The sequence below is a fragment of the Tyto alba genome, unplaced genomic scaffold (genome assembly GCF_018691265.1).
Source record: "Tyto alba isolate M040663 unplaced genomic scaffold, T.alba_DEE_v4.0 Super-Scaffold_5, whole genome shotgun sequence".
NCBI lineage: Eukaryota > Metazoa > Chordata > Aves > Strigiformes > Tytonidae > Tyto > Tyto alba.
Window position 1 is genome coordinate 167487 of NW_024881326.1, and position 27040 is coordinate 194526.

The 27040-nt window shown below is 58.0% G+C and overlaps 2 protein-coding genes across 4 annotated transcripts; one reads left to right on the forward strand and one right to left on the reverse strand.

The window, feature by feature from the left end:
• Positions 1-4032: 4032 nt before the first annotated feature.
• Positions 4033-13727, reverse strand: LOC104361532 (protein eva-1 homolog C). Of its 3 annotated transcripts, none has more exons than XM_032995455.2 (8): positions 13101-13727; positions 10270-10469; positions 7252-7375; positions 6884-7036; positions 6574-6717; positions 6342-6413; positions 5873-5962; positions 4033-5167 (listed from the first exon to the last, which is right to left on the reverse strand). In XM_032995455.2, the coding sequence occupies exons 1-8, from the start codon at positions 13426-13428 to the stop codon at positions 4782-4784; spliced, it is 1497 nt and encodes a 498-aa protein (XP_032851346.1). In that variant the 5' UTR covers positions 13429-13727; the 3' UTR covers positions 4033-4781. The 3 variants fall into 3 exon arrangements, with proteins under 3 accessions (XP_032851346.1, XP_032851348.1, XP_032851347.1); XM_032995457.2 differs by lacking the exon at positions 13101-13727 and adding an exon at positions 11349-11540; XM_032995456.2 differs by lacking the exon at positions 5873-5962.
• Positions 13728-15476: 1749 nt separating this feature from the next.
• On the forward strand, positions 15477-24905 carry CLIC2 (chloride intracellular channel 2). Its single transcript, XM_009964042.3, has 6 exons — positions 15477-15687; positions 20621-20730; positions 21185-21310; positions 22392-22498; positions 22922-23103; positions 23280-24905. Exons 1-6 carry the CDS (start codon positions 15634-15636, stop codon positions 23439-23441), a joined length of 741 nt encoding a protein of 246 aa, XP_009962344.1. The 5' UTR covers positions 15477-15633; the 3' UTR covers positions 23442-24905.
• Positions 24906-27040: the final 2135 nt, after the last annotated feature.

A 27040-nucleotide genomic window follows, 5' to 3' on the forward strand; every position in this document is an offset into this window, starting at 1 on the left:
GGCCGGCCAGCACTGGCCGAGCGTTGGCCAATCAGGCAGCGGGGCGGTGCCAGACGGCGGCCAATCGGCGACCTCGTAGGGATGCGGTTGCTAAGGGGCGGGGCGGAAGGGTTTAAAATTCAGCCCCGGCGACCAGTGGAAAAGTGGGCTTGCGTCGGGGGCGGGGCAGTCCGACCGAGGCGGGCGGTGATTGGTAGGGCGGTTTGTCGTTTAAATGCGTGGTGGAGGGGGGCTGCCCTGGGAGGGTGTCATGGTGGCGGCAGGGCCGCGCACGGAGCTGGGCGGAGGAGCAGCCGCCCCTTCACCACCCCCTGCCAGGCCCTGGCGGGACCGGAGCCCCTGGGGAGCAGCCCCAACCCTTCCGCCTGCCACTGGCCTCAGGGCCCAGCTCCCCTTAGAGGCCTTGGCCCCGGCCCGCTGCCTGCAGCCAGCACCGTGGGCCACCCCGCTTCACCCCCCTGCCCGGACACCGGGCTGGTGGGGGTATCTGCTCTGGGGGGACCAGGGTGTACCCTGGGCTGGCCATGCGGCTCCCGCGGCCTGGTGGTGCGAGTGGGTGGTTTAGATCCCTTAAAGAGCACTGTTAAAGGTATCCATGAAAGTGGTTTTAACGTCATGCCCTAAAAGTGCAATTTAATGACGTGTGGTGGCGAGGTTTGCTCTGTAACTGTACAGCACAGTCATTTGAACAATGACTTCAAGGCAGAGTCAAAGTTGCCAAGACAAAATCAAAGTTACCGAGGCACAAATCAGAGTTACCACACTACGAGGTCATGTGTGATACCAGTCGCTTATCAAAGATCTGCCGCTGGTGAAAGGTCTCTGCCTCAAAGAGCAACCTTGAGGGCATCCCAGCTCAAGGAGAGATCACCACCGTGCAGCCAGGCTGCTCAGCAAGGAGACCTCGAGAAAGGCTCACTCTCTCTCGGGCTGTCGTATTTATGGAATAAACTGGTCGGCTTGTAGTCAAATTATATGTGGCGGGAAAGGTATTCATGAGACTCCTTGTACCCACAACATTCTTTGTTCCTTGATAAATGAGTCTTGGAAAAGCCACCCACTTTGCGTGAGTTAATCACATGATCGGTCTTCCAAGCTCACATGCACCAATGCTCCCTGTGTCACTCTGCTCCTCTGTGGTTTTTCAGAGAACAGATTGGCACTAGTTCTTGACTTGGTCACAGCTCAGGCTTTTTCCTCCTTTGGAGCCTGGACCAAACTACTGTGAGCTTGGTTAAGGTGTCGAGTGCATCTGTCACACCCAGCCAGGCAGGGATGGCACCAGCAGTCTCCAGTTCATCCCTGTTGGTTGAGCTCTGAGGGCTACAACCTGCTGCTGCAGACACAGCCTCAAACGGTGCATGAGCAGGGGTTGTTTAATGTGCTGGCCAGAGACAAAGCCCCTTGCCCCAAAAAACCCTTGCAGCATGGCTGGGGATAAGGGCCTGTCCCTCTTGCGTCCTCCCTTGCCCACTGCTCCTGCCTGGTGGGCTTGGGGAACCCAGGAGGGTCCACATGGGGCTCTTCCACCAGCTCAGTTGCTCTCAGAGGGTCCATCTGCTTCTCATCTTCTACCGAGATCGGAAGGAGGAAGGGGTTGACCTCCCCAGTGTGGAGCCCCCAGCCAGTCACCCCTGCTCTCTCCAGCATCTTGTTTTCCAGAAGGATGGAGGCATTGAGAAACATCCATGTCAGAGCTGGCCAAGACAAGTACCTTGGGGAGCAGGGGTGGCATGGCTGCTGGGGTGCAGAGGTAACCCCTGCCTGCAGCCCTGGGGTGGGAGGCACCCACCCCATGCCCATTGCTGAGCTCAACTGGGGGATGCTGGGCTGGGCTGGTGGGTGGCTCCAAGGGCAGGAGCTGCCCTGCTTGTGCAGGGTGGTTGTCGCTGGGCAGCCCCTGACCTGCCCATGCACTGTTGGAGCTGCTTCTGTGGTACCAGAGGCTCTGGGGATGCTCTGACCTGGTCCCCAGTCCCTTGGGGACTGGCATGGAGAGTGGCACATGTGCCACATCATGCAGATGTCCCTTTCCCTCTCCAGATCTTGGGGGCTTTTAGCACTGTGCCAATCTTTAGGCTCAAAGGAACCCCCGCAGTTGGGGTAAGCTCAGCAGAGCTCAGAGCTGCAGCAGAGGAGAGCTTCCCCCAGCTGGCAGATTCCCAGCAAAAGCTTCTAGATTCCTAAATTTAACCCAAGAAAATCCTTTGGGATAATCCCACACTCACATGCCGCTGTTGCCAGTGGAGCTGATGAATCCCTTGCTAGGGAAACATCCTGGTGCCAGCATCCGAGAGAACTTAAACCTGCTGTCCAGGGACCATGTGGGCAGGATCAGTCCCTTCTTGCTGACAGGCAGGGTGGCTCGGGGCACGTATAGGCAGATCTGTCACAAGACCTGGGGCCATTGGCAGCCAGGAGCAGCAGAACAGCTTTGGGGTGTGGCACTGCCCAGGGGTGCTAGCAGGACTGGGGTGGGTTTAAACCTGGGTCCCACAGATCTCAGGTACCTTCAGTCTCCAAAACCAGTCAGGGCTGCTGCAGCTCCAGCCCATCTAGTTTCTTCCTTGGCCACTTGTCTTCTCCATCCCCAGATCCCCTGATGCTGCTGCTGCTGCTATCCCTGGCCTGGGAGCTCCCTGAGGTTTGCTTGCCATCAGTCTGGGATTCTTGTTGAATCCAGGAGTCTGCCTCTCCTTACACATGTTGGGGCAGCTCATGCTCTAGCCAAAAATACAAGTTGGGTGCATACTCGCCAGGCAGAGCTGGGGCACATCCCACCACTGATAGAAACACAGTGCATTGGCTTGTGGGATAAGATCCTCAGCCAAAACCCCCCAGCCAAGTCTGCCTGCGGCTCTGCAGGGGCTTAGGCAAGCTGCCTGCTTTGGGACAGGTCCACGTCTGCCCATCCTGCCCAGGCTTGGCAGGGGGAAGCCGGCTTTTCCAGTCCCCATGGTGCTGCTGTGCTGGTGCTCCTTGGGAGGCTCTTGGGAAGCCCAGCCTCACTGCAGGAGCTGTGGCTCGCAGCACACATGCCAAAATCTCACCTGGCCATTGGTGGGGTACTGAAGGAAAGATGGGGGGAGCGAGAAGTGGACCTGGCAAGGTGAATGCTGTGGGTGTGCAGCAGGAACTGTGCCAGCTGTCCAAGCACGGAGGCAAGTCCGTGGTCTCTGTTCTGCCGATCACCTAAGGATGTTGGGGCCAGTTTGAGGTGAGAGCCTCCCAAACTCTCCTCGGGCTCTAGCATCCCTCAGAAAACCCCTAGTCAGGCAGGATGCCAGTCCTTGCCCTGCCTCATTGGAGCAGGAGTGCAAGGCTGCTGCATTGCCGTGACGCTTGGCTCCATGCTGGGAGTGCACGCACTGCCGAGCACAGCATGGCTCTGGACACAGAGATGGTGCCGGTGCCTCCCTGGATCACCACCAGTGCTGGCAGGTTGGTTAAGGGGTGCACTGATGTCCCTCACAGCTCTCTCTTGCCGTACTCAGCCCAGGCACTTCATGTGCAGTGGTGGATGGAAGAACAGACCCTGCTACGTTCTAACTCAAGAGCATCGGTTCTTGGAGTGTCCTTATCGTGAGAAGAGCTGGGCTGCTGCTTCCATCCAGCCCCTTCCCACAGCACTATAGAGCCTGCCCTGCCTTTTGGAACTGGAGCAGCCCCCAGAACCAGCTTGGCTCCCTGGTGCTGTGGGGCTGCAGAGAATACCCTCTGCATGGCATCTGGGGATGTTTGCTCCAGGATTGCTTACCAGACAGAGAGCCTCAGGCTCAAGAGAAGGAGCAAGGGCAGGGAAGCAATGTTCATGGGATCCACATGGACTGCTTTCCCCCCTTTCACTTCCCCAGGCTAAACTCTTATACTTTCCCATACTAAAACAGGCTCAACTTGTTGCTCCCCATGGCCCAGTGCCAAGATCACTGGTGGGAGGTGAGGAGCTGATTTGCAGAGGGAGGGCTGAGCTTTGCTGCCTCCTTTTTTCTCCCTTTTCACTGTTAATGGCAGAGGTCAGAAAGGGACATTGTGTCTACCAGCTGCTGCATTTATTTACTGGAAAAAGTTCCGGCAAGTTAACCCCGAGGCTCTCCTGCCAGAGAGGGAAGCATGAAGGAAAGCACAGAGCAATGCAGGGTGACAGAGCTCCTGAATGCTGGCAGGGAGGTGAGAGCCAAGCTGCTGGCTGCCACAGCCCTGGGGTGCAGCTCCCCTGGGGATACCAGGGCTTCAAGGCATGTGGCATGGTAAGGTTGTGCTGTGTGATGCTCCTGGTGCTCTCCCACCCACTCCACCTGCATCCTCCCCACGTTCTGGCTTTTTCTGCATCTCCACTGCCAGCATGCTGCCCTAGTGCTGGGGGGATGTTTGCAGCACCAGGGTTGGAAGCCAGCACCCAAGAAGAAACAGGAGCAAATGGCCTGGAAAGGCTCAGGGTGGGCTCAGTGTGGCTGAGCAGGGTTAAGTACTAGAGCCAGCTAATGAGAACTGAGAATGGTGAGGTTAGCTTAGGGTTAGCAGCGTGTTTATGGCAAAGGAGCCAGTGGCCCCATGAGCCATCCCGCAGCCCCTCATCACACCCGGGACCGCATCTTACCCCCAGTCTAGAGGTTTCCAGGCTGGTGGAGCAGCGGTTTGATGGCCACACTGGGGCTGCCATCGCCCGGATGCCAATCCAGATTCCGACTTGCCCCAAGCAGCCCAAACTCTTGTGTCTCTCTGATGTCGGATCCCACTTAGCCTCTGCCCCCCGCTGCTCCCCAGCCATTTTCTTCCAGTTCTTATTTGGTGGCTGATTTGATCTTGTGGATGGCGTATGGGCTTGACTCCTTGGGCATCCAGATCTCCTCCCCGCTGCGGCCCTGGTGCTCCATCGCTCCCTCCATGGCTGCCGTCAGCTCAGGGCTGAAGATGCTGTCGGTGGCGCGGTAGGTGCGGGTGAGGCGGCGGAAGGAGGAGTCCGAGGAGCTGTCATCAGGAAGGTCTTCGTCCTGCTCATCTTGCAGCTTGGTCCTGCTCAGCTCCAAGCTGCTCCCCAGCTCTGGGTCTTTGAGAGCCTCCCCCACCTCCTGAAGGAAGGTTGTTTTGGGGCTGATGATGCACAGCAGGAGCATGAGGCCTCCCGAGACCCCACAAAGAAAGTAGAGGCCAACTTTCTCTGGGATGCCTATGGGAAAAAAGAGCAAAGAGTACAGGGTACAAACCACCTCCACCGCCTGCAGGGTACCAGTGCCTGGGAAACCCCCTCTGCCAGGCACATGGAAGGAAGAGGAGGGGGGCAGGGATGCCCTCAGCACCCAGGCTGCCAGGGCAGGACAGACCCTGCCCCAGTGATTGTGGAAGTGTCACCCAGAGCCTTATCCGCACCCACCAGTGTCCTGAAATGCCCCTCTGCCCACAGGAAACCCCCACTGGGATGCGGGGTAGGCAGCGCAGGGGGAGGAATCATCTCACCAGGGATTTAAATGAGTAATTTCTCCTGGCAAGGGAAATTTTTGCCTGCAGAGAGGTGCTCTCCATCAGCGCCCCTGCAGACAGGGCAGAAAGGAAGGAGACCCGGAAGGTAATTCTGCTTGTCAGAGAAAGAAGGTCCATGGGCAGGACTGCAGAAGCACTGCAACCACTGATGCTGTGGGACCTTGGGGCTTATTCATCCTCAGAGCTCCCGCCCTATGTGGCCCCCCCAAACCCAGCTTGGGTGCTTGGTGCCCTCCTCCCTCACATGCCTTCCGACACAGCCAGAGGTGTCTGGGGTCTGGCTGCCTCTGACTTGAGTCCCGGGCTGAGTGGGGGCCATCACAGGACCTGAGCCACCCTCTCAAGACTGTCCTGCTTCCCTGGGTGCTGCGTGAGAGCTGTGGAGGGCACGTACCCCAAAGGTGGGCAAAAGCTGCCAGAGAGCTAGTAAAAATCATCTGGTCTTCCCGGAGTCTGGAGAACCTGGGCCCTTTGTACCAGCCACCTGCAGCAAACAAGGGGATGCAGGCTGAGACATGAGGTGCCCCCCAGTACCCTGCTGCTCGGCTGCCTGTCCCTGCCTGTCTCCTTCCCCACGCCACACTCCTTCCTTCCTGCACAAGCACTCCTCTGCCCATGGGGACGCTCCCCTGCGGGTTCTCCTCTCCCCTCTCCCAGCAGACCACACCTCTCCAGCCCCTCAGACGTGGGCACCAACCACTGACGGGTGGCTCCAGACATGGGACAGCAATGCTGGGATGGAGCTGCAGGGCTCGTGCCAGTGGTGGGGACCACAGATACAGAGAGGCCATGGAAGGGGTGGTTCACCCAGGCACGGACATGATGCTGCACCACTTTTGGGAGTAGCCTGCCCCCCACGTTACCATGCATGTAGTCCGAGAGCAGGAAAGGGTCTGAGGTGTCAGGGCCCACCTCCTCCATCAGCTGCTTGGGCACTGCAAGGGGAGCACACACTGAACATCACCAACCTGCTCATCCCCAGTAGCTCCCTGACTTCCCAGGGAGCCCCACGCCCCTGCCTGCATGGCACAGGGTGGGCACAGCAGGGGCTCAGCCAGTGGCTCCCATGCCCCCAGCCTTGTGGGTGGCTCTCACCGCAGGTGTAGGACACTCGCAGCTGCTTCTTTGTGCCGGGCAGGCACGGGTCCCCGAAGGTGGCCTGGTCAGCAGCCACGGTGCAGTTCCCCTTGCGGTGGCACTTCTTGGAGACCCTCCGCAGGGCGTCTGGAGCCAAGCACTCTGCAAAGACATAGGGCATGGACCTGCAGGCAGACCTGCCTGCCTCTGCCCGTTGGGCACCAGTCGGCTGGGGCCAAGGAACACAGGTGCAGCCCAATGGCATTCTTGTGCCATGCTTTCTGCACGGCTGCTGGCCCCATTTCTGTCTCAAACTGTTCCAACGTACCTATATGAGGTCCCCCAGCGTTTAGGGCGTCGCACTCTGGTTTGCCTCGCAGGAATCGTCCGTAGTTTGCAGAATAAATGGCCAGGATGGATTTTGGTCGGCACTGCAGCCTCAGCTTGTCATTCTCACACACGGTCTTGACCCGATGGTTCCCTGGGGAGTGACACCGCAGAGCATCCCAACGCATCCCAAATCACCTGCAGCCCCCTCCTCCCTTAGCCCAGACAAGGGTCGGAGAGCTGCCAAGGGCAGGGCTGGAGGAGGGCTGCGAGACACAGAGCGGCTCAGCTCCCCTCTCTGCTGCTTTCCGAGCGGCTGAGGCTGGGGAAGAGCCCACGCAGCGTTGCCCACACCCTGCTCCGCCTCACCTGGCCGGCACTTGTATGAAGCAATGAGGTACTTGTGTGTCCCAGGGCACGGATCTGGCCCAAAGACCTGGCTGTGCACCGAGAACTGGCACCACTGCTGGTCCTGGCACTCAGCAAGCAGCTTCTGGAGAGCAAAGCGGGACAGATGTGAAGATGGGTGAGGAGACCTGGAGCTGTTCTTGCCTCCTCTCCCTCGGTGCCATCACCAGGCTGTGGGAAATGCCCTCTCACCCCGCAGATATGTCCTATGGCTGCTCATGGCCCTGCCCACGCCGCTGCAGTCCCCTTGCTCTGTGTGTCGGGTGTTGAATCAGTCCCTCCCCTGCACCCACACAGAGCCCTGTGCCAGCACAGGTCTGCCAGTACCCGTGTTGGCACGCACGCCAGCACCGCACCACACCATGTGCATGCAACACCCTTGCAGGCATGCACACTGACACAGCCTCATGCAACACCCGTGCAGGCGTGCACACTGACACAGCCCCGTGCAACACCCTTGCAGGCGTGCACACTGACACAGCCCCGTGCAACACCCGTGCAGGCGTGCACACTGACACAGCCCCGTGCAACACCCTTGCAGGCGTGCACACTGACACAGCCCCGTGCAACACCCGTGCAGGCGTGCACACTGACACAGCCCCGTGCAACACCCTTGCAGGCGTGCACACTGACACAGCCCCGTGCAGCACCCTTGCAGGCGTGCACACTGACACAGCCCCGTGCAACACCCAAGTAGGTGTACACGCTGACATGGCTCTGTGCAACAGCTATGCATGCGTCCACGTTCACATGGCCCAGTGCAACACCTGAGCAGGCGTGCACGCTGACGCAGCCCCGTGCAACACCCGTGCAGCCGTGCACGCTGACGCGGCTCCGTGCAATGCACACGCGCGGCCACAAGATGGGGACGAGGGTTCGCACCGCCGAGCTGCTCAGGCGGCGTCCCCCTTTCCAGCTGTCCTTCCTGTCCTCTCCCTATGTTCCCCCCAGCCCAGAACAGGGCTGAGCCTCCTCTTGGTCTTCACTGGCTGCCAGAAGTGAAATTTGAGAAGGAAATGCAGTTAATCTCTCTCCTCAGGTTTTGCCTAGGGCTGAGCCTCAGCAGCAGCAGCAGCAGCCCCCTTGCTCTCTGCTCTCCAGACATCCCTTCTCCACCAGCACCCTCCAGGCAGTGGGGAACCCAGCCCCGTGCGATCATGGTCCCCCAGGTGAAGCAGCTCCATCTCACTGCAAACCTGAGCTGCACAGATCCTGCTCACAGAGATACCCTTTGGTCTCCAGATACCTGTGCTGATCTGTATCCTTCATCCTGCGCTCCACATACAAGCTCTGGGGACCCTGACCTGCATTTGCAGGGTGGTTTGCAGGGCTGGCTTGGTGGCATGCCAGCCAGGTCTGGCTCAGTGCTTGCAGAGGTCCTGGGACATGTGGGATGCCGGAAGAGGATTTGCATCTGGAGCTGGACCAGGCAGCAAAGCCTTGCAAGCTTCCCAGAGTGGGAAACTGGCCCCTCGGCTCTTGTTCCTCTTCTCTGGCTCCATGTTCCCCTTCCCCACGGGCAGCTGCATGCAGCTGGATTTGCTGCAGTTTTGCCCCAGCCCTAGTAAGGAACTGGAATAGGAATAAGAAGGTAGCACATGAAAAGCTGTCCCCATTGAGGGACTGGACCCTCCTGCCAGCCCGCACTGTGTGTCCCAGCTGCCCTGGGTTTGTCAGAGCCCTGTGACCAGGAGGGAGAAGCGGGTGGGTGCAATGTCTCCCCAGCCACGGGTAGAGCTCAGTACCTGGACCAAGGCCTTGCAGCTGAGGCCAAGGAGCATTGCCAGACCAAGAAGGGCTCTGGAAAAGGCAGTGACCAGGCTCCTGTGACTACAAGGCCTGCTGCAGGGCCAGGCACTCCTGCAGAAGTAAGGTGTCATGGGCGAGTACAGCTCCCAGAAGATGGGGATCCAAGCATTCAGCCAAGGTAGATGTTGCTAAGATCTGGAGGAGTTTGGTGGGCAAAGGACACATGCTCAAGGCTTTGCAGAGTGAGTGTTATTGCTCTCCTTGCTCACTCACAGGTGACTGCTATGATGCCTGGACTGGGCTGCTGTCAGCTGCAATAGCTTCTCTGGTCCAAGGCATCCCAGGGCCATGGATGCAGAGGCCAGCTGTGCTGGAGTGGAGAGCCAGTAGCCAACGTAAAGCTGCAGGATGCCAAGAGGCAACATCCCTCCCAGCTCCTCTCTGCCCCATTCCTCAATCTGCTCATGACATCTCATGTGTGAGTCCAGTGGAGGGCTGATGTCCTCACCAGGCACAGGGTTTTCTCCCAAACACAAAGAGGAATTGAGCACAGCCACAGCATGGAGCAGGCTGCAGGGCTTTTGGAGTATCCCAGTGAGCACTTTCTCCAGCCAGGCATCAGCTTTGGAGAGGTTCCTTCCCTTCTGCCAGCCCTTGCCTTCCTCCCCTCTCCCTGAGCTGGCTACTGCAATCAGCAGATGCTCCTTTGGCCCTGCTTCATTAATCCACTTCTTGGATTAATACAGCACAGACGGGTGCTGTTTCTGTCTGTGGAAGAGCAGATCTCTGTGCTAACCCCAGGGGATGCACCCGCAGGGCAGAGCGCAGCATCCCTTGTCGGCCCCTGTTCTACTTCCCGAGCCTGGCACTCCGGCTGCTGCACCACCTCTCGTGGGACCCAGCTCCAGCCGCCAGGGCTTTCTCCAAGCCTGCTGCGTCCTGCAGAATTATTCTAAAACCCAGCTCAGGACGCAGCAGTACCTCCTGCCAGGCTCCTCTGGCAGGGCTGCCCCACCCTGGGACCCACCACGGAAGGTCTTGTCCACCCTTATCTCCCAAAAATACTCCAGGAAAGGGACCCCAAGGGTGAATCCTGATGCCAATGGCAGCAGCCTCCCTCAGGGCACATGGAGGCTGCACTGCCTTCAGCCACCCAGCCCAAGCAGGCAGCCCAGTGACCCGGGGAAGGAGGGGAGTGCAGCACGGTCCCTTGGGACCCCCTGCTCTTACCAGGTAGGCCGTGGCGGACATGCACTCGGTGCTCTCCTGGGAGGCATTGCCAGGGCTGGGGCAGAGGTTGGGGCTGGGTACGCGACGTCCGTAGAAGGCACCGAGGATGCTGATGGTGGTCCTGTGAGGGCAGACGATGAGTAGCTGCTCCCCGTCACATGTGTGGATGGTGTGGTTCCTCAGCACCTTGCGCAGGTATCCTGCGAGGGGAGAGCACAGGTGGCATTGGCCAGAGGAGACACCAGGATCAGGGCAATAGCAGCACTTGGGCTCCTGACAGCTGGCAGCAGTGAGGATATCCTGGGCTGGGGCACTCGTGGGGCAAACAGGACCAGTATGGGGCTGCAGCAGAGGAGGCAGTCTTGCAGCAAATCTTAAATCCAGCCCAGTGCATTAGCGTGAGCTGTTCCCAGCCCGTGATCTTTCTGACAGGCAGTGGCCCTTCTCTCCCTGAATTCCCACTGCGGGGTAATCTCTTTTAATCCTGCCTTGTTTGTGTCCCAAATCACTTAGCCTGTTGTTTTCCCTACAAGGGACAGTAAGGTGGGGCTGTTCTGCCTAGTCTTTAAGAGGGTTTAACATGCAGCCATCAGCTCTGGCTGGTATCAGCTGTGCTGTGTGAGTGAGGAAGCTGTTTTAATCAAAGCTCTGCAAGGTGTCAGGGGTGCTCTGAGTGGGCACTGGTTGCTGGAGGAGGCTGAGGAAGCAGGAGAAGCTGACAAAAAATGATGTGTAGGGCTCTGGGCAGAGTAGTTTGCATAAGACCTTTGAATACAACAAAAGCAAAGGAGACACATAATCTTGAGGCTGGGAGGTGGGGACAGGGTGGGTCACAAACCCCAATCCCCAGCTGTGGGGTCCTTGGAGGAACTTGCACCCTAGCCCCAGCCCAGTGCTGGGGTCCAGGGCAAGACATGCACCCTCTCCCCGCGCCTGCAGTGTGTCAGACTCCCCCAAACTAGTACAAGAAGGTGGGAGCGCCAGCTCCCAGCCCTGCACTTCTCCCTCTGTCCCTCCGCAAACTGGTGCCAGGCTGAGCTGCACAAAGGGTCCCTGTCACCTTCCTTGCTGCCACTAACCCTTTGGCATCCATGGCCAGCATCCCTCCCTGGGAGACATCAGCAGATGTGGCTGGGAGCTGCCCCTTCTCTGAGCTGATCTTTCCCTTGGACATGAGCAACCGCTGGCATTTCTCCTTTCGAGCCTGGGATGAGCGATGAGGAGTGGGAGGGCCACATCCTTACACAAGCCGGCCCTTGCTCAGTCCTCTGCATGCTGGAGGAGAGAGAAGAGGAGAGGCAGAGGAGGGTGGATGGGCGCAGACAAGCTGTTTTAGCCAGGTCAAAGCTCCAGTGAGATGCAAAGATGCCCCTTGCAGGGCACAGAGCTGCATCTGCCCCTTGGGGTACAGTGCCCACAAAGAGGGGGCCAGGACAAGCCCTGTCCTGCCCCTCTTCTGTGGTTGCCCCATGCTGGAGGCTGAGGGGCACAGGACCCTGCCTGGGCTGCCGGTCCCCATCTCCTTCCTCTGCATTCCCTGCAGCAGCTTCACACCTGCAGCAGTAGCCAGGCTGTGCAGGCTCCAGAGCAGCCCAGGGCTGAATTTCTGCCTGGCACCAACACCAAACCTGCCCGCACATCCCTGAGATTGCTGGTGTGCAGCTGCCCAAACTCCCTGCTGCTGGGCCAGCCCTGGGCACAGAGGGCTGAAACAAATCCTGGGAATGGTGGGGGACATGGGGGAGGAATAGGGGGAGAAATGGATTCCCCTGAATCCCTGCAGCAGGCAGCCTCCTCTGCTCCCATGCCAGCTGGCAGCACCACTGGTTTGTATTTAAAAAACAAGGCTCAAACAGTGCCATGGGGACAGAGATTTCTCCACCACACCATTTTGGGGCAACTGTGAAATTGGGGGTGGGTGGGGGTTTGGGTGAAACCGTGACAAGGAAGCTGCAGGCAGATTTTGAGAGTGATTCCGGTTGCTTGCCGGTGCTGCTGACTCAGTCCCTGATGGTGCGGTTGTGCAGATAGCTCTGCCCAGATGAAATCACATCCTCCTTGCCGCAGCCTGCCCTGCTGTGCTCCGTGGCATCGTGCTGGGCTCTTGTGCTGCCCAGGCCCGGCAGAGTGAGTGAAAGGTGTGTGTGGCCTGTTTCCAGAAAATCCCTCAGAGGAAAGGCAGCCCCCAGGCACCCAGCCTGCTTCCACCCATCCTGACTGTCTCAAGTGCTGGGATGCAAGGCATCCCCGATTTCTGCCTCAGCTATATCTATAAGGCTCAGTGGCGCTGTCCCTGCGTAGAGGATCTGGCCCTTGCTGTACAGCCCCCCTGCCCATGGGTGGCTCTGGCTGGGGATCGAAGCCACTGCCTCCGGCCAGGGACCAGGGACAGCTTCAGCTCGTCTCATCCCTCACCTTCTCAGAGCAGCAAAGACTTGCAGGGGAGCCTTCAGCTCCAAACACTGCCCAGTGCCAAGGGCATGAGCATCATGGCCAGGGGTGTCTTAGGAAAGCTTGGGAACTGTCTTAAGATTTGTGGGTTTTTTTGCATTTCTGCCTCCAAACTGTCCAAGGGAGTGCAGCAGCAGCGGGGGAGCCACTCCCTTGCTCACACTGGGGCTGTGGGACATGCATGGGGTGTTTTCAGATCCCAGATTATATATACATGGGGATTAAAAACCCCTAGGTTTTTTGGCAAGCTCCCTCTGGTCTGCACTGGCTTGTGCCTCACTTGTCCCTACCCCACCAACCCGGCTGTCGCTCCACCCTCCTCCCCTCACACTGGTGTGGTCCCCAGCATCCCTCGTCACCCTGCCTGCACCCCGACTCACCAGAGAGCTCTGGGCTGGCCTCCAGCCCCACAGCCAGGTAGATGAGGACCAGGGCTGCTGCCGGCCCCACCAGCCCAGTCATGGTGCAGCCAGTGCCGGCTCTGCTGCGTCCCACCAGGCAGCCTCTGCCGCTGAGGTCCTCGGCGGTGGCTGGTGCCGGCCAGGCGGTGCGCGGGGACAATGGCTCGCTTCTCTGCCCTGCCAAAGCGCCGGGGCTGGGCGGGCGCCCGTGTACCCGCTCTTTGTCTGCTGCCCAGGGCAAGGGGCTGCTCTGGACAGCTGGGACACCCTCGGTGCTCGGACGCCTCCCATGGGGAGGGAGGGACATGTTTTCAAAGGCGCTCTGTGGTGGGTGAGCGGGTGCTGTGCCTTGGCATCACCATCGCTGGCGGAGAAACCGGCAGCCCCTTCCCTCCCACCTCTGTTCCCCCCCGAGCGGAGGGACGGGGCTTGGGAAGGTTTCCAACATGCCCCCTGCCTTCTCACAGATACAGCGAGGCAGAAATCCGGATACACGTGTGCTGTAATCTCCATCTCAGCAAATGTCCGGCCATTCACCGTTTTAGGAGGAAGGGAAGGGCTGCCTGCGCTGCCTCTCAAGGTGGCTGTTCCTGCAGAAAAGGCAAATGCCCTCCCTGCATCAAACACCGCAGGCAGGGACCTTTTTGCTGCCTCCCTTCTGCCCCACAACCTCCACAGGGCCAGATACCGGGCACTCTGACATCTTGTGAGGAGGGCACCGTGCCACCCCTGTGCCCCCTTGCCATGCAGGAGTTAAATCCCTGCCCGCTGCTTCAGCTGGCAGCTCTGAGGGAAACGCAACGAGCAGGAGCTGCTCAGTCTGTCCCCAGGCTGAGGTCAGCAGGGAAGGCAGCAGCCGGCAGTGCCAGGAGCAGGCTCAGCACCACTCGTGCAGGGGCAGCAAGGGAGGGGCGGGGGCGGCAGCAGGGACCAGCACACATCAGCCGGGGGTCCACAGCAGGGTCTGGGTGGGGGGAGCAAAACAGATGCCGAGCTCATGCTGAGGGTGCTGTCGTGGTCCCACTTGGCATTCACAAAGCCTTTAATTCATCCATCTTGCTTATGAGAACTTCAGGCAGTTTCCTGTCCCGCTGGGTGGAGTTTCAAGTTCTCCAAAAGCTTTGGTGGGGCAGAAAGAAAAGTGCCCCCCTTCCCCTCCCGTGCAGCTGCCAGTGTAAGCACCACTCTGGGCTGTACAGCAGGACCCAGGAGAAACATCTTCCTCGGGGAGACTCCTCTGGGAGCCTGCAAAATCATTTCTCAGCCTAATTGCCTTGGGGTGAATGCCTTCTTATCGGGGTTTGATTATTTTTAGGAAAGTCTGAGCTTACCCGAGCTGGAGGGGGCTGAGTCAAGCAATCAGGATCTCCATTTTGTGCAAAGCTTGATAGCAGTTATGGGGTCCCAAGGTGCGAGACAGGACTTGCCCAAGAGAGGAATTAAGCCCGTGGGTGCTGGAAAGCTGTCTCCGCTGGGAGGGCAGCCAGGATCATCTGCCTGCAAATGTTTCCCTCCGATTCTGGGGAGGAAAGCAAGAGACCGTCATCCTTCCGGCAAAACAGCCCAAATTCCAGGAACGAGGCCCTGCCGGGGTTTAGCCCCAGAGACATCCCTTCTCATCACCCTGCCGCTCACTGCTCTGGCTGGGCTGCTGCCGGTGATGCTCTGGGGTTCCCCACTGCACCCCGACATGCTTCAACCTCTTTGCTTTCCCTTCTTGGCTGTTTTGCAATCCTTCCTGCCCAAAGTCTGCGTCCTGGCAGCGCTCGACCCACTGCAAAGACCTGGTGGCAGGTAGCCAGGCTGCCCCAAACCCTCACCCCGCTCAGCCCCTGCTCCTTGCAGCGAGGGCTGCGCAGCGGAGCCCACGCAGGGGGGCACTCCAAGGAGGGGTGGGCAGGGAGAGGAGCTGTACCCTCCCTCCTGGCAGCTGCCCATCGTGATGCAGCAGCAGGAGCGGGGAAGGCAGTGGGAAGATCAGCTCCGTTCACCCCAAAGAGATAAAGAAGTGGCGAGCCCTGGGGTGCTGGTGTCCAAGTGCAAGGGTGGGAGGATGGTGAAGGAGCAGGACCAGACTGGAGCAGCATGAGGAGCGGCAGGCAAGACGCTTCCTCTGCAAAACTCCCTGCTCCCAGCTGGGAGGTGACGGCAGCAGTGCCGGGGCCGCCGGGGCTGTCAGCCCACTGCTCCGGAGACACTGGAGCAGTGCCTGGGCGGGTGTGATAGACTTGAAGGGGACCCGTGAACATGTCCAGATAGACCCATGCTGAGTCACGGCTGGGAGGCCCCACAGCTTCCCCCTCCCCGCCTGCAGGTCCTGGCGCACACCCCATCGCTCCTCCCCGCTTCAAAAGGAAGGAAAGGGCAAGCCCCAGCCCTCCGCAGGGCGCGAGTGCAGCTGAGGTGCTCTAGCTGCCAGCCCTCTGAAAGCCTCCTCTATCAGAGCTCTGCAAAGGACGGACCAACTCACCACAGCAGTGAGCAGCCAGTGGGCCCTCCTCACGCTGCTGGGATGGAGAGTCGGCAGCACGCCACCAAGGAGCCTGAGATCGAGCTGTTTGTGAAGGTGGGTCTCAGAGGGGACAGTTGCTTTTTGGCAGTTCCCTGCAGGCTCATCCTCACCAGGCTCCAGCTGGGTGTAGGCGGTGGAAATTTGTGGGTGTCTTCATGTATCAGGAGGCTGGAGATGGGTACCAAGTTTGGGAGCGCTCGCCATGAAGGCTGGCTAAGCGGGTGCACAGAGGAGGGGACTGGCATGGGGACTGGTGGGTTGTCATCCCCAGCATCCTAAAAGATGCCCTGGTCTTGCGGTGGTTGTGTACCCTGGGGGAATGGCACTGCTGGCAGCTGGTGTAAGGAAGGAGCGGGCACACACGTGCCTCTCGAAACCCAGATAAGACAAGCTCCAGCCTGGGAACAGCAAGCGGGAGGGTTGAGAGCAGCCACTTCAGCTTCTCCTGTGAGCCAGCATTGCGAAACAGAGAGCGGATGGCTTGGGGAGCCTGCGTGGGTGCCCACATGTGGGCGGGATGGGGCGTCTTCACAGAGCAGCCGGGGGGGGATTATTCACTGGAAATTTTTTTTTTTTTTTTTTTTTTTCCTGTTAAGCAATTTTCCAAACACGTCCCCTGGAACATTTTAATACTTGAGTTCAAAATATCTGCAGTGGATATGTGGGGTGTAAAAAGAGGAGCTGAAGCTGGCGATGCCAGTGGGGGCCCAGGACATGCTGTCAAGTGACAGTGGCCAGGGGGAGCAGTGCCTCCCTCTGCCACCACATCGAGGTTTTAAGAGCAGTTTACCCACAGCTGATCAGCCCCACGGGCTTTGCTCCTCTCCTCCTAGGGAAACTCAGTGCCTGGGGGGACTGTGGTGCTTGGCCAGAGGCATCGGCTTCCCTGGCACAGGCAGCCGGCAGTGCTGGGCACTGCACAGGACCTTGCTTCAGTCATTGTTGGAAACGTGTGTTGGAAAGGATGATCTGAGCCTTTGCAAGAGGGATGCCCCCCCATCCCCTTGCCAAAACTGTGGCCATGGTGTTGCTTGCCAGGCACGGAGCTTGGCTGAGCCGAATCCAGACAAGTGTATTTTCCTGGTGAAAGTAATTTGGGTCTTGAATTCCCATCTTAGCACCGCTTTTTCCCCCAGATGGCTGGGGAGAAGAGGAAAATGATACATGAGGTGACTGCAATGGCGGCAGCATGTTCAAGGGGGTTTTCAGAGGGAAGGGAAACAGAAAACAAAGCAGCAGCATCGTCAGGACTTCCCCTACGCCTTAATTTAGCATGAAAAAACCCTTCTGGCTTGTCTGTTAACAGACAAATTGATGCTGCGCCTCCTCCTTCTACCATTCACGACCCCGTTTTACTGAAGTCACAGCAGCTCCCAGCTGCAGACAGGCACCCTCCTGCACCACTGGCGCCCTGCACCTCTCCTGGGCTGGGGTCCACCCTGAGACACGGCTGCTGGTGTAACCCACAATAGCTGTAAATTATGGGGGAATCAGGTTCTCCCACGAGTGCTTACAGGCACGCTGCCCCTGCCCGGCTTTCACTTTGGAAAATGCTTAAATTAACCTGGCGAGGACAGGGAAGGTGCAAAGCGGCTCCTGCATCACCTTTGGGCTGGGGCAGATGGCCCCCAAAAGGCTGGCAATTTCTCACCCTGCTGTGGTCCAGTGAGAGCATCGGCCCACTGACTGGGGGGCTCTGCCTGCCTGGGAGGAGGCTCTGCCCCTCAGCCCCATGAGGCATCTAGCCACCCCCAAGACTGCTTTCCAGCTTTCAGGGTGGCTGTAGGAACCATGAGCAGGTCCTGGTGGGTGTTGAGCACTTAGCAGTGCCCCAAGCATGCAGAACTCCTCCCTCCTCCCACTGCGTTTCATATGGTTTCTCTGAGGGGAAAACCACAGGAACTGCTAAGTAACTTTTGGGTTTTAATGCCTCATGCAGCCTTGTGAGGCCTCAGAGTTGGGGCTAAAAACCTGCACCTCCCTGGAGATGCTGCTCTAGCCCATGCTGGGTTTATTCATCATCTGGAGGGGTAAAAAGAGTGAGGGAAGTCAGTCTGGGGTAGCTTCAGGCTCTGCATCCCCACCCTGGTCCCTGCTGCAGCCTGGGGAGAGTAGGGGAAGAGGTTCTCTCCAGAGAAGGAAGAGTGATGACTTCCCCGTTGTGCTGCTTGCCTTTTGCTGGGGAGGGAGGGCGTGTGCCTATGAGTCCCCGCAAACCCCTTTCCCCTGAGATCCCCTGGCTCATGGAGGGTTCCCCCCATGGCCACATGGGTGCCAGCAAGGCCATGCCAGGGCTCAGTGACCACCCCAGAAGCACCCAAGTGCTGGTGGAGGTGCCCTCCGCTTCCTCCGGATAAAGATTTGGCTTTGAGCATCTTAGGATGGGCCTGGCTTATTTTTTTTTTTTTTCCCTGCAGAGGGCATCCTGATTTCCCTTTCACTCTGGTCCAAAATTCCCCACTTTTCTACTTTTAAAAGACAAGGGGGAAATCCAGCCTGAGATGCTCAGAGGCTGGAGCTACAAGACAAGCTTGGAGGAGCCTGAAGCAGGCAAGCACAGAGCAGCCCCAGTGAGGGACACCCTGTCACACAACCATCCCCTCCAGCACCACTGTTGCCCCTCATACAACTCCACGGGAGCCACTCGCCACCTTGGCTCAGCGTGACAGCTCCTGGGGGGCCAACGAGATAAATTCCAATCAAGCCCCCTCACTCCCAGCCTTGTGCTGAGCGAGGAAAGCAAAGGGGGGCGCAGCTGGCTGGCTGCCCTCTCATCTGCCACCAGCAAAGGCCATCTCAGGAGAGCAGGGAGTAAAGCATTGGTCCTCATGCTGGGCAGCCACAAAAGCACCTTCTGAGCTGTTGGTGCTGAAGATGCTCCAATGTCTCCTGTTGGAGATGGCATTAGTTTTGGCTTGTAGGTTCCAGCAACGATGGAGAAAGGAAGGGGAGAAGAGATGCCCTGCTTTCATGCCAGTGGGTTACCCTTGTGGCTGTTTTCTGACTCTCCCCTCCAGCTCCCTCACAAGACATCGATACACAATTTTACCAAAGAAGCCTTATTTGTTATTAGCTGACATGCGATGCTCCTGAGCAGCAGCTCCCCAGAAGCATTTCTTATTAATAGCCAGCAAAAAGCCTCATGTGTGAATTCACCTTCACTTCTAAGTATATCCCAGAGAATCAATAAATTTTTCAGCTCCCCTTTGCTTTCTCAGGAGCATCACTTCATGACAGCTGATCATAGGAAATGCTGGTTAAAAGCCATTTTCCTTCCTCTGGAAGGACTAAAAGGTGTTGGCATAGTGGAGAAGCAGACCATCACCTCCAGCTGACTACTCAGAGTATCAGGGTTTTGTTTTGATCAGTTTACCATCTCCCTTTGGGTGAGTTTGAGGCTGGTGTGTCTCCCTTCGAAAAGCTGAGCACTCCAGAGTCCACAGGTTTCTGGGCACCTGTAGGTACAGACAGGTGACTTGCAGCACTTACCTCCAGTCCAGGTGAGCCAGGCACAGGTCTTTGTATCTTTTACTAATGAAGCATCCTCAGCCAATTGTGTCCTTGGGGCCCCAGTGAGGTGTGAGCTCTGGAGCCACCTCCAGCTGCCCACCCTGGGTGTTGTTGCTGCTTGATTTCTGCACCACCAGATTCTTTCAGATCTCATCAGCCTTCTGCTGAGCCTCTGGACTTCAGCTCATCAGCTGATACTAAGGCTTAGTGAAGAGCCACAGGACATGAGCCATCCCACTGGGGCTCACGTGCTGACACAACCCTCTCCATGGGAGCAGCATCCCTCCGTGAAGGAGCTGGTATGAGCTGTGCTGCTCCTCCCTGCAGTGGCAAAACTGCCACATGCTCTGGAGGGCCACGGTTCACGTGCAGCTGAGGAACATTCTCTCAAAAAAGTTGAGCTTCCTGTGAGCCATTTTAGCTCTCATGCCACAGCCCAACTTCCCTCTCTGAACAGCATCTGTGCCAGTTTTCATGCACTGTGGGGGGAACCTGCCCCATTCCTCTTGACCAAACTCCTGATAAGGAGTTTTAGTCCTTTTCGCAAAGGATATTTTCAGCTGCTGCATACCAAGGAAATGGGCTTCACTCCACCTGCTGCTGCTTTCCCTTGAGATTGCTGAATGGGCATCATCTGGGTGAAACCCTGATGGAGGGAAACCTGGTGGAACTCATGCATGTTGCCCAAGCTCCTTGCTTTCCCATGTCCCCACTGCTGTTTGACCCCATCCTGGTCACAGAGCAGCCCCCTGGGAGCTGAGATGCTGTGGCTGTGTCCACGCAGAGGGGTTGGAAGGGACTATCTGCACACGATTGAAGATTTAGGAGCTGACATGTGTCTCCATTCCCCACTGATGTGGGATGGGATGCCAGCATGAATCTACCTCTGCACAGCCCCACCACCCCCAGTCCCTTCTCCTCCCAGAGGCCAAGGAGGCTGCTTGGGTGCTTCTTGGCTGTCACCAGCCTGGGGAAGTCACGCCTGGGTTCATTAAACACACACAAAACTGGAGGCAGACACTAACAGCACACAAAAACAAACTGCTCTTTTCCTGGAAAACATGAGCACATTTCCCTTCTCGCTGCTCTCTCCAGCCTGGCCTGCCAGCCAAGTGGACCCTCCCTTCCTCCCCATCCATCAGCTGTCACCCTCCACCCCCTTCCTCTGCCTCCTTCTCCTCTTCCTCCTGGCTTTATCTCACTTTTCTGGGAAGGATCTGACCCCAGGCATCCTGAGGATGCTCTCTGATGCTTTCCAGTGGCGACAGGGCCATGGCTTAGGGAGGGGATCCCACAGCTGAGCACCCGGTGCAGGGAAAGGCTCCCCACTGTGTGCGATGCTGGGGTGCCGGGCCAAGCCCACTGTGTGCCTTCCTCCTGACACCGGCTCTGGTGGCTCTCCATCTCCAGGCATCCCATCGAGGCTGAGTGATCCCAGCCAATGGGTTAAATCCTTGTTTCTCTGCTTTCCTGGCAGGCTGGTTTGGATGGAGAAAACATTGGAAACTGCCCCTTCTGCCAGCGCCTCTTCATGGTGCTGTGGCTCAAAGGGGTCAAGTTCAACGTCACCACGGTGGACATGACCAGGTGAGATGGCACCATGGCCCAGCCACGTGCAGCGGAGTGAGACACCCCTGGCTCAGATCCCCCATCAGTACTTTCCTCCCTCCCACCCACACGGCAGCCAGCATGCCACTGCGAGAGGGACAGGGGTGACAGTCCCTGCTCATGCACTGCCTGACATGCCGTGGGGTGCAGGGGGTGCGCCAGCATGGACCTCCAGCCATGTACCAACATGTGCACAGCACAGGGACCCTCTGTCCTGCTGGATGTGGGTATGAGTCCAAGACCTCACAGGGCAGACCAAGAGGATGTGGGGCACTTCTCAGCCCCCCAAACCCGGCAAAGCATGCAAGTGGGGATGCTCCCGGCCCTGTGCTCCCTCCCACACACCCACCTCAGCCTTGTCTGTTCGTCCTGGGGAGGCTGGTGGGTGCAGACAGGCTGCAGGCTCTGAGACCACTTATTTTCTCTACTCCAGGAAACCTGAAGAGTTGAAAGATTTAGCACCGGGCACCAACCCTCCCTTCTTGCTGTTCAACAAGGAGCTGAAAACAGACTTCATTAAGATCGAGGAGTTCCTGGAGCAGACCCTGGGCCCACCCACGTAATTGCAAGCTTGCTCCTTCCCCCTTTCAGGGCCCGGCTGGCACACCACAGCATTGCGTAACGCTCAGCAGATTGGGAAACCGAGTCAGGGTGCTAGGAGGTGCCTGAGAGCAGCTTGGGAAGGGGGCTGGCTCCCCACCAGCACCATGAGCCATGCTCTGCAGGGCCACGGGATGTGATGCCGAGGGGTCGCATCCCTGGGAGAAGGCAGTGGGTTGGGCTGCAGGGGGATGGGGAATCGTCTAGAGTGGAAAACAAAGGGAGGAAATGCACCGGTCCCTTGGTGCAGGCAGGGCTGGGGAGGAGAGGGAGAATGCAGGAAGGTCCCTGCAGGCACAGGGACCCCCTGGGGCTGCTGGTGTTGTGGCTGGCTGTAGCAGTTGGTGTTGAGGTAGAGGGGGCAATGTGAGACCCCCTTTGCCCACTCATATCCAGCGCATCTAGCTCAGCAAAAGCAAATGCCCTTGCTTAAGTACATCAGCGCAGCTGGCGCAGAGGGCTGCCGCGGTGCGGTGGGGGTGTTCCCCTGGGCTCACGCAGGGCACAGCTTGCAGCCTGCCAAGCCAGCCCGCCCCGTGCCCCGTGCGGCCACCAGCCCCCCCGCCACATGCAAAAGAGGAAGTTTCAAATGCATTCGTCATCCGCCTCTTCGGACGTGTCTGCCTTTGCAGGGTGCCCTGGGACGCATCAACAACCAAGGGTCTGTTCCTGAGGAAGTCATGGGAGCTTCTGGCTTCCCAAGATGTTGGCCTCCCGTGCCAACATGAGTCCTCTGGGCTGGGCCGGAGCTGCCTGCAGGCAGAGCTCTGCTCCGGGGCTCTGCTGCCACCAGTGTCCCCAAACAGTGGAATTTCTACCCTGTGATTTTCCCCTAGCAAGCACCTAAGACAATACAGCTTCCAGGGTGGCAGCTGCAGTAATTTAAAGCATCACCATTCTCCCACAACCAGCCAAACATCACCTGCATCCTCCAGTACCAACCCTGGGCATGATGGCCCAGGAGATAATGTGGCTCAGGACCATGCAGCTGAATCTCTGCCTCCATCCTTGCTTGCACTGACACAAGTGTCTCTTTAAAGGTATCCCCACCTGAGTCCCAAGTACAAGGAGTCATTTGACGTGGGGAGCGACATCTTTGCCAAATTCTCAGCATACATCAAGAACCCACGCAAGGAAGCAAATATCAGTAAGAAATGAGGGTGGGGGCTGCAGGGCTGTGCCCTGCCACGTCGGGAAGAGGAGAGATGCTTTTGTCTATGGGCAGATCCTGCCACTGGGTCAGGGTTCCTGCTGCCTTCCTCACCAAAGCCTCCTTGGTAAGTGGAGGAGTGGGCAGGAAGGGTGAAGGCAGTCCTGTGCTCAGTGGGGCTAACAGCCCTGTGTGCAGATGCTGGGGAGGGCTGGAGGGGAGCACGGGGTGGTGCTTCTGGGATTCCCTGGGAGCAGAGACTCTGGCCAGGGCACAGTGCTGTGCACCACTGGTGTGGTCCTGAGGGCTTTCTCCCTGCATTCAAAGCCTGGAAGAGGGTCAGCCACCCAGGCACAGCCCTAGTCTGTGCTGGGAGCCCAGGGCACCAGGGTAACTGCACTTGTTTCCCTGCCCACCCAGATTTCGAGAAGGCCCTGCTGCGGGAGTTTCAGCGGCTGGATGTCTACCTAAACACTCCTCTCCCTGAGGAGATTGACCAGGACAGCGTGGAAGACATCACCGTCTCCAAGAGGAAATTCCTGGATGGAGACCACCTGACACTGGCTGATTGCAACCTCCTGCCCAAACTGCATATCATCAAGGTAATGGCACCGGCTCCCAGGGCCAAGGTGGGGGCACCCACTCCAAGAGAGGGCGACAGGGTGGGGTGATGCAAACAGGGGGCTGGGAGTCCCGTATTTGTCCCCACTCCCCAAGACAGAGATCGAATCTCCCCCAGGTCTGGGAAGCCTCAGCCTCCTCCTCCTCTCCTCTCTAGATTGCAGCCAAGAAGTACCGTGACTTTGAAATACCAGCAGACATGACAGGCGTTTGGCGTTACCTCAACAACGCCTATGCTTGCGATGAGTTCAGCCACACGTGTCCCGCTGATGAGGAGATCGAGCACACCTACGCCAGCGTCGCCAGGAAGATGACCTAACCCCACTGTGGGGTGTGCTGGTACCACTGCCCCTGGCCGAGCCCCTCACCTCTGCAGTCCTGGCACAACCAAACCCTGGCTGAGGGAGGGACTAGAGGGGGTTCACAGCATCGCTACCCCCTGCCTTTCAGAAATAGCACCTTGCTTCACAGCCCACCCCCAACCCCGCTCCCTCGCTGCAGCCCTCATGTGCCATCAGTACTAACCGTGCGTGGCTGCAGTGGCAGCTGCATCCCTGCTCCCCAAAAACGGGTCTCACGGTGGCATGGAAAAAGCTGAGCACTAGCCTTCTTCAGTGGCACTCTGGTGGAAGAGATGAGATCCCCCAATCAGCTGGGCCAGCCCTGCCTCCGCATCTGCTGCTGGAGCTGCTCTGCTCTGCCAGCCCCGTGCAGTCCCAGCTATCCCATACACCTGGGAAAAGGCATCCCGGAATCCCAGTGCATCGCGTGGGCTGGAGCTGTTTGAATTGGTCCCATTGCCCTTCTGCACAGCACCTCACAGCCTGCATGTGGGCAAGTCCTCTCTCCCATTAAGGCATCTGGGCTCCATCTGAAGACACCAAGAGGCTCTGTCCCTGGTAGTTTATTGCAGTGACAAATTGTTCTCACTGCTAGAGAGTTGTAACCCGTGTCTAATTCCCCGTTAGGACAGCGGGGCAGGAAGAAGCTGGGGATGATGCCTGGCATGGAAGTGCCAGGACCTGCTGTGGGAAGGAAGGAGGGGTGCAGGCACTCGTGAAGGGCTGAGGATCAGGGCATCCCTCCCATGTGTGTCAGCACCCAGGACCACGTGCTGCTGGCTGTAAGGTCCCACCTGGCTCCTGTGAGCTAAGAAACCTCTCCCTGCCTTGCAGGACACTGCAGGAGATGCAGCCATGTGCAGCTCCAGCTCCACCACCCTCTCCCCAGGTGCCTGATGGGTTGATGGAGGCATGGGTTAGGGCATCTGTCTCGTTTCCACACCCCAGTGCTGAACAGCCCAAGGGAGCAGGCAAAGGCTGTCTTCTAAGGTGCTGTGTCTGTAAGAGACACATGGACAGGTTTGGTGCTCCTTGGCTCAGCGTTGTGCCTTCCTGCCCAGTGTTGCTGATGCAAGAGGAGTCAAAGACGCTCTGCACAGCTGTGACATCCCATCCTTCTCCATCTGATACCTCCAGCTCCCCTGAGGGCTCCAGCCAGTGCCTGTGAATTCAGCCAGCCCCCCCCCCCCCCCCCCCCCCCAGCCAGCCCCATAGGCAAAAGAATACTGTACAGTGAGTGTGGTGGGTCCTACAGAGACACGGTGATGGCAGACCCCCCCTCCAGCCCTCACTGCCACTTCCCTCTTTGCACTAAAAGGTGTGTCCTCACAAGCCTGTCTCTGATAGCACTGTGTTTGGGGACTGGTTTTGTTATTAATGGGTTTTGGTTTATTTTTTTTTTTTTTTAAATAAGAACAGCAATAAACTATATTTTAATATGCCTTGCTTGTGTACTGTCAGCACATGGGCCAAGACCACTGGGCATGGAGGGTGCTTCAGGGGGTGGAGAGGGCTTTCCTGTGGTGGAAACCCATTTGAGATTTAACATAAGTAAAGCTGTAGCCCCCTGTCTCTGCTGCCCTGGATCATTGGGATGCACATGGCAACTCATGGCCTGCCCCCAGGAGAAACGTCCCCTCCACACAGCACCAGCACTGCAATCTGCCCATGCCACGCACCTGACGGTGGGAGGGTGCAGGACCCTGCACAGTGTGGGGATGGAGTAACCACAGGATGCTGCTTGGGTCCGAGGGGTTTATTCAGCTCCTGCTGGCAGCCAGCATGTCCCTGCCAGGCCACAGTGGCAGCTCTGCCTCGCCATGGGTCCTGGAGGTCCACTGGAATGGGAGAAACACTGTCTTGCACCCTGGAGCCTCACAGGACTCTCTCGATACCCCATGATACCCCTCCTCACCTGTAGACCCCTCCTCTTTTCCCCACAAGGGACTGGAGACCTTTCAAAGCTTTGTGCAAACTAGCCCACAGCAAGGTGTGGGGTCACATGTGGATGGGCCCACGGGAAGGCACTGGGATAGTGGTGGCAGGGAAGCAGGCAGGGCTCCTCCTGTACCCCTCATTTGGCGACACAGTATTTCCAGAAGCAAGCTGGGAGTAAAAGCAAAAGACACCCATACAAGGGGCTGCAGCAGTGCTTGGCTACAGCCAAAAATTTTAAAGGAAGGGAGATGTCTATCTCTTCTCTCAGGCTCTGTTTCAGCTTTGAAGTCAGTTCTAGGAGCACAGACTGAGAGTTGAATGGCTTAGTCCACACCATGGGCACCCTCCACCCCAAGCCTGGCCCCTGATTGCCACGGCCTCTTTGCATGGATATGGTCGGGTCTCAGGACCCACTGGGAGCTGGGTACTCACCTCTCTTGCTGGGTTGCTGAGGGGTCTGATCTGTCTGGGTAAATCCCTTGCTCTGGAGCTCACTCACTGCCACCATCTTCCAGAGGACTGCATCAAGGTCGTCCACCTGCAGTGGCACAGCAGCCCCATCACACGTGTGTGGTGCCCATCTGGCAAAAACAGCCTCCAAACCCTTTCCCCTCACTGCTGGACCAGGGAGGGAAGCAGTGTTGGCACCTGAGTGGGACTGCTTCAGTCCTCATTTACTGGACAAGGATGGGGTTTGCTGGGACCTCATGGGGAGCTGGCCCATGGGAGTCCCCTGCCCAGCGGCAACTCCCTGGGCCACCCTCCCCTAGGCCAGAGAGGCACTCTCACTCACCAAGAGTCTGGGGACATACTTCTGGACAGTGCTTTTATTCCCTGAAAAAAAAAAAAAAAAAAAAATGCCATGAGCACGCAGAGGCTATGGATCCAGCATGGGGGGGGGGGGGCAGGGGCCAAGGGAAGATATGTCAGGAGAGGGGACACAGCACCATTGCCTGACAATAACAAAGTGGCTCATTTGGGGTGTGCTTGTTCCTTGGGCAGTGGGATGGAGAGCCTGAGCATGTTCTACAGACCCCGAGAATGGCAGGCAAGTTGTTTGAGGGTGACTAGTGTTTGTCTCCTCATCTAGCCATGTGTGCCAGTCCAGTCTAGGAGTCACAACACTGGCCATGGCACCGCAGGTGTGACCTCAGTAGTGCTGAGCAGAGGGGAAGGATTCCCTCCCTCGACCTTCAGTGATGCTCCTCCTTATGTAGCCCAGGACACCGTTGGCCACCTTTGCTGCAAGGGCATGTTGCTGGCTCATGGTCAATTTGGTGTTGCTCAGAACAGCCCTGGCATGTCCTGGTGCCTGGGGTTGTTCGTCCCCAGGGCCAAGCCACAGCATTTCTCCTTCCTGAACTGCACAAGGTCCCTCTCAGACCATCTCTCCAGCCTGTCCAGGTCTCTCAGGATGTCATCTCTGAGTGCTATCAGCCACTCATCTCAGCTTTGCATCAACTGCAAACTTGCTGAGGGTGCACTCTGTCCCATCATCCAGGTCATTAATGAAGATGTTAAACAGAACCATCCCCAGGATTGACCCTCAGGGTGCACCATTAGTGACTGGCCTCCAACTGGACTTTGTGTCACAGATCACAGCCCTCCACTCAGCCAGTTTTCAACCCACGTCCCTGTC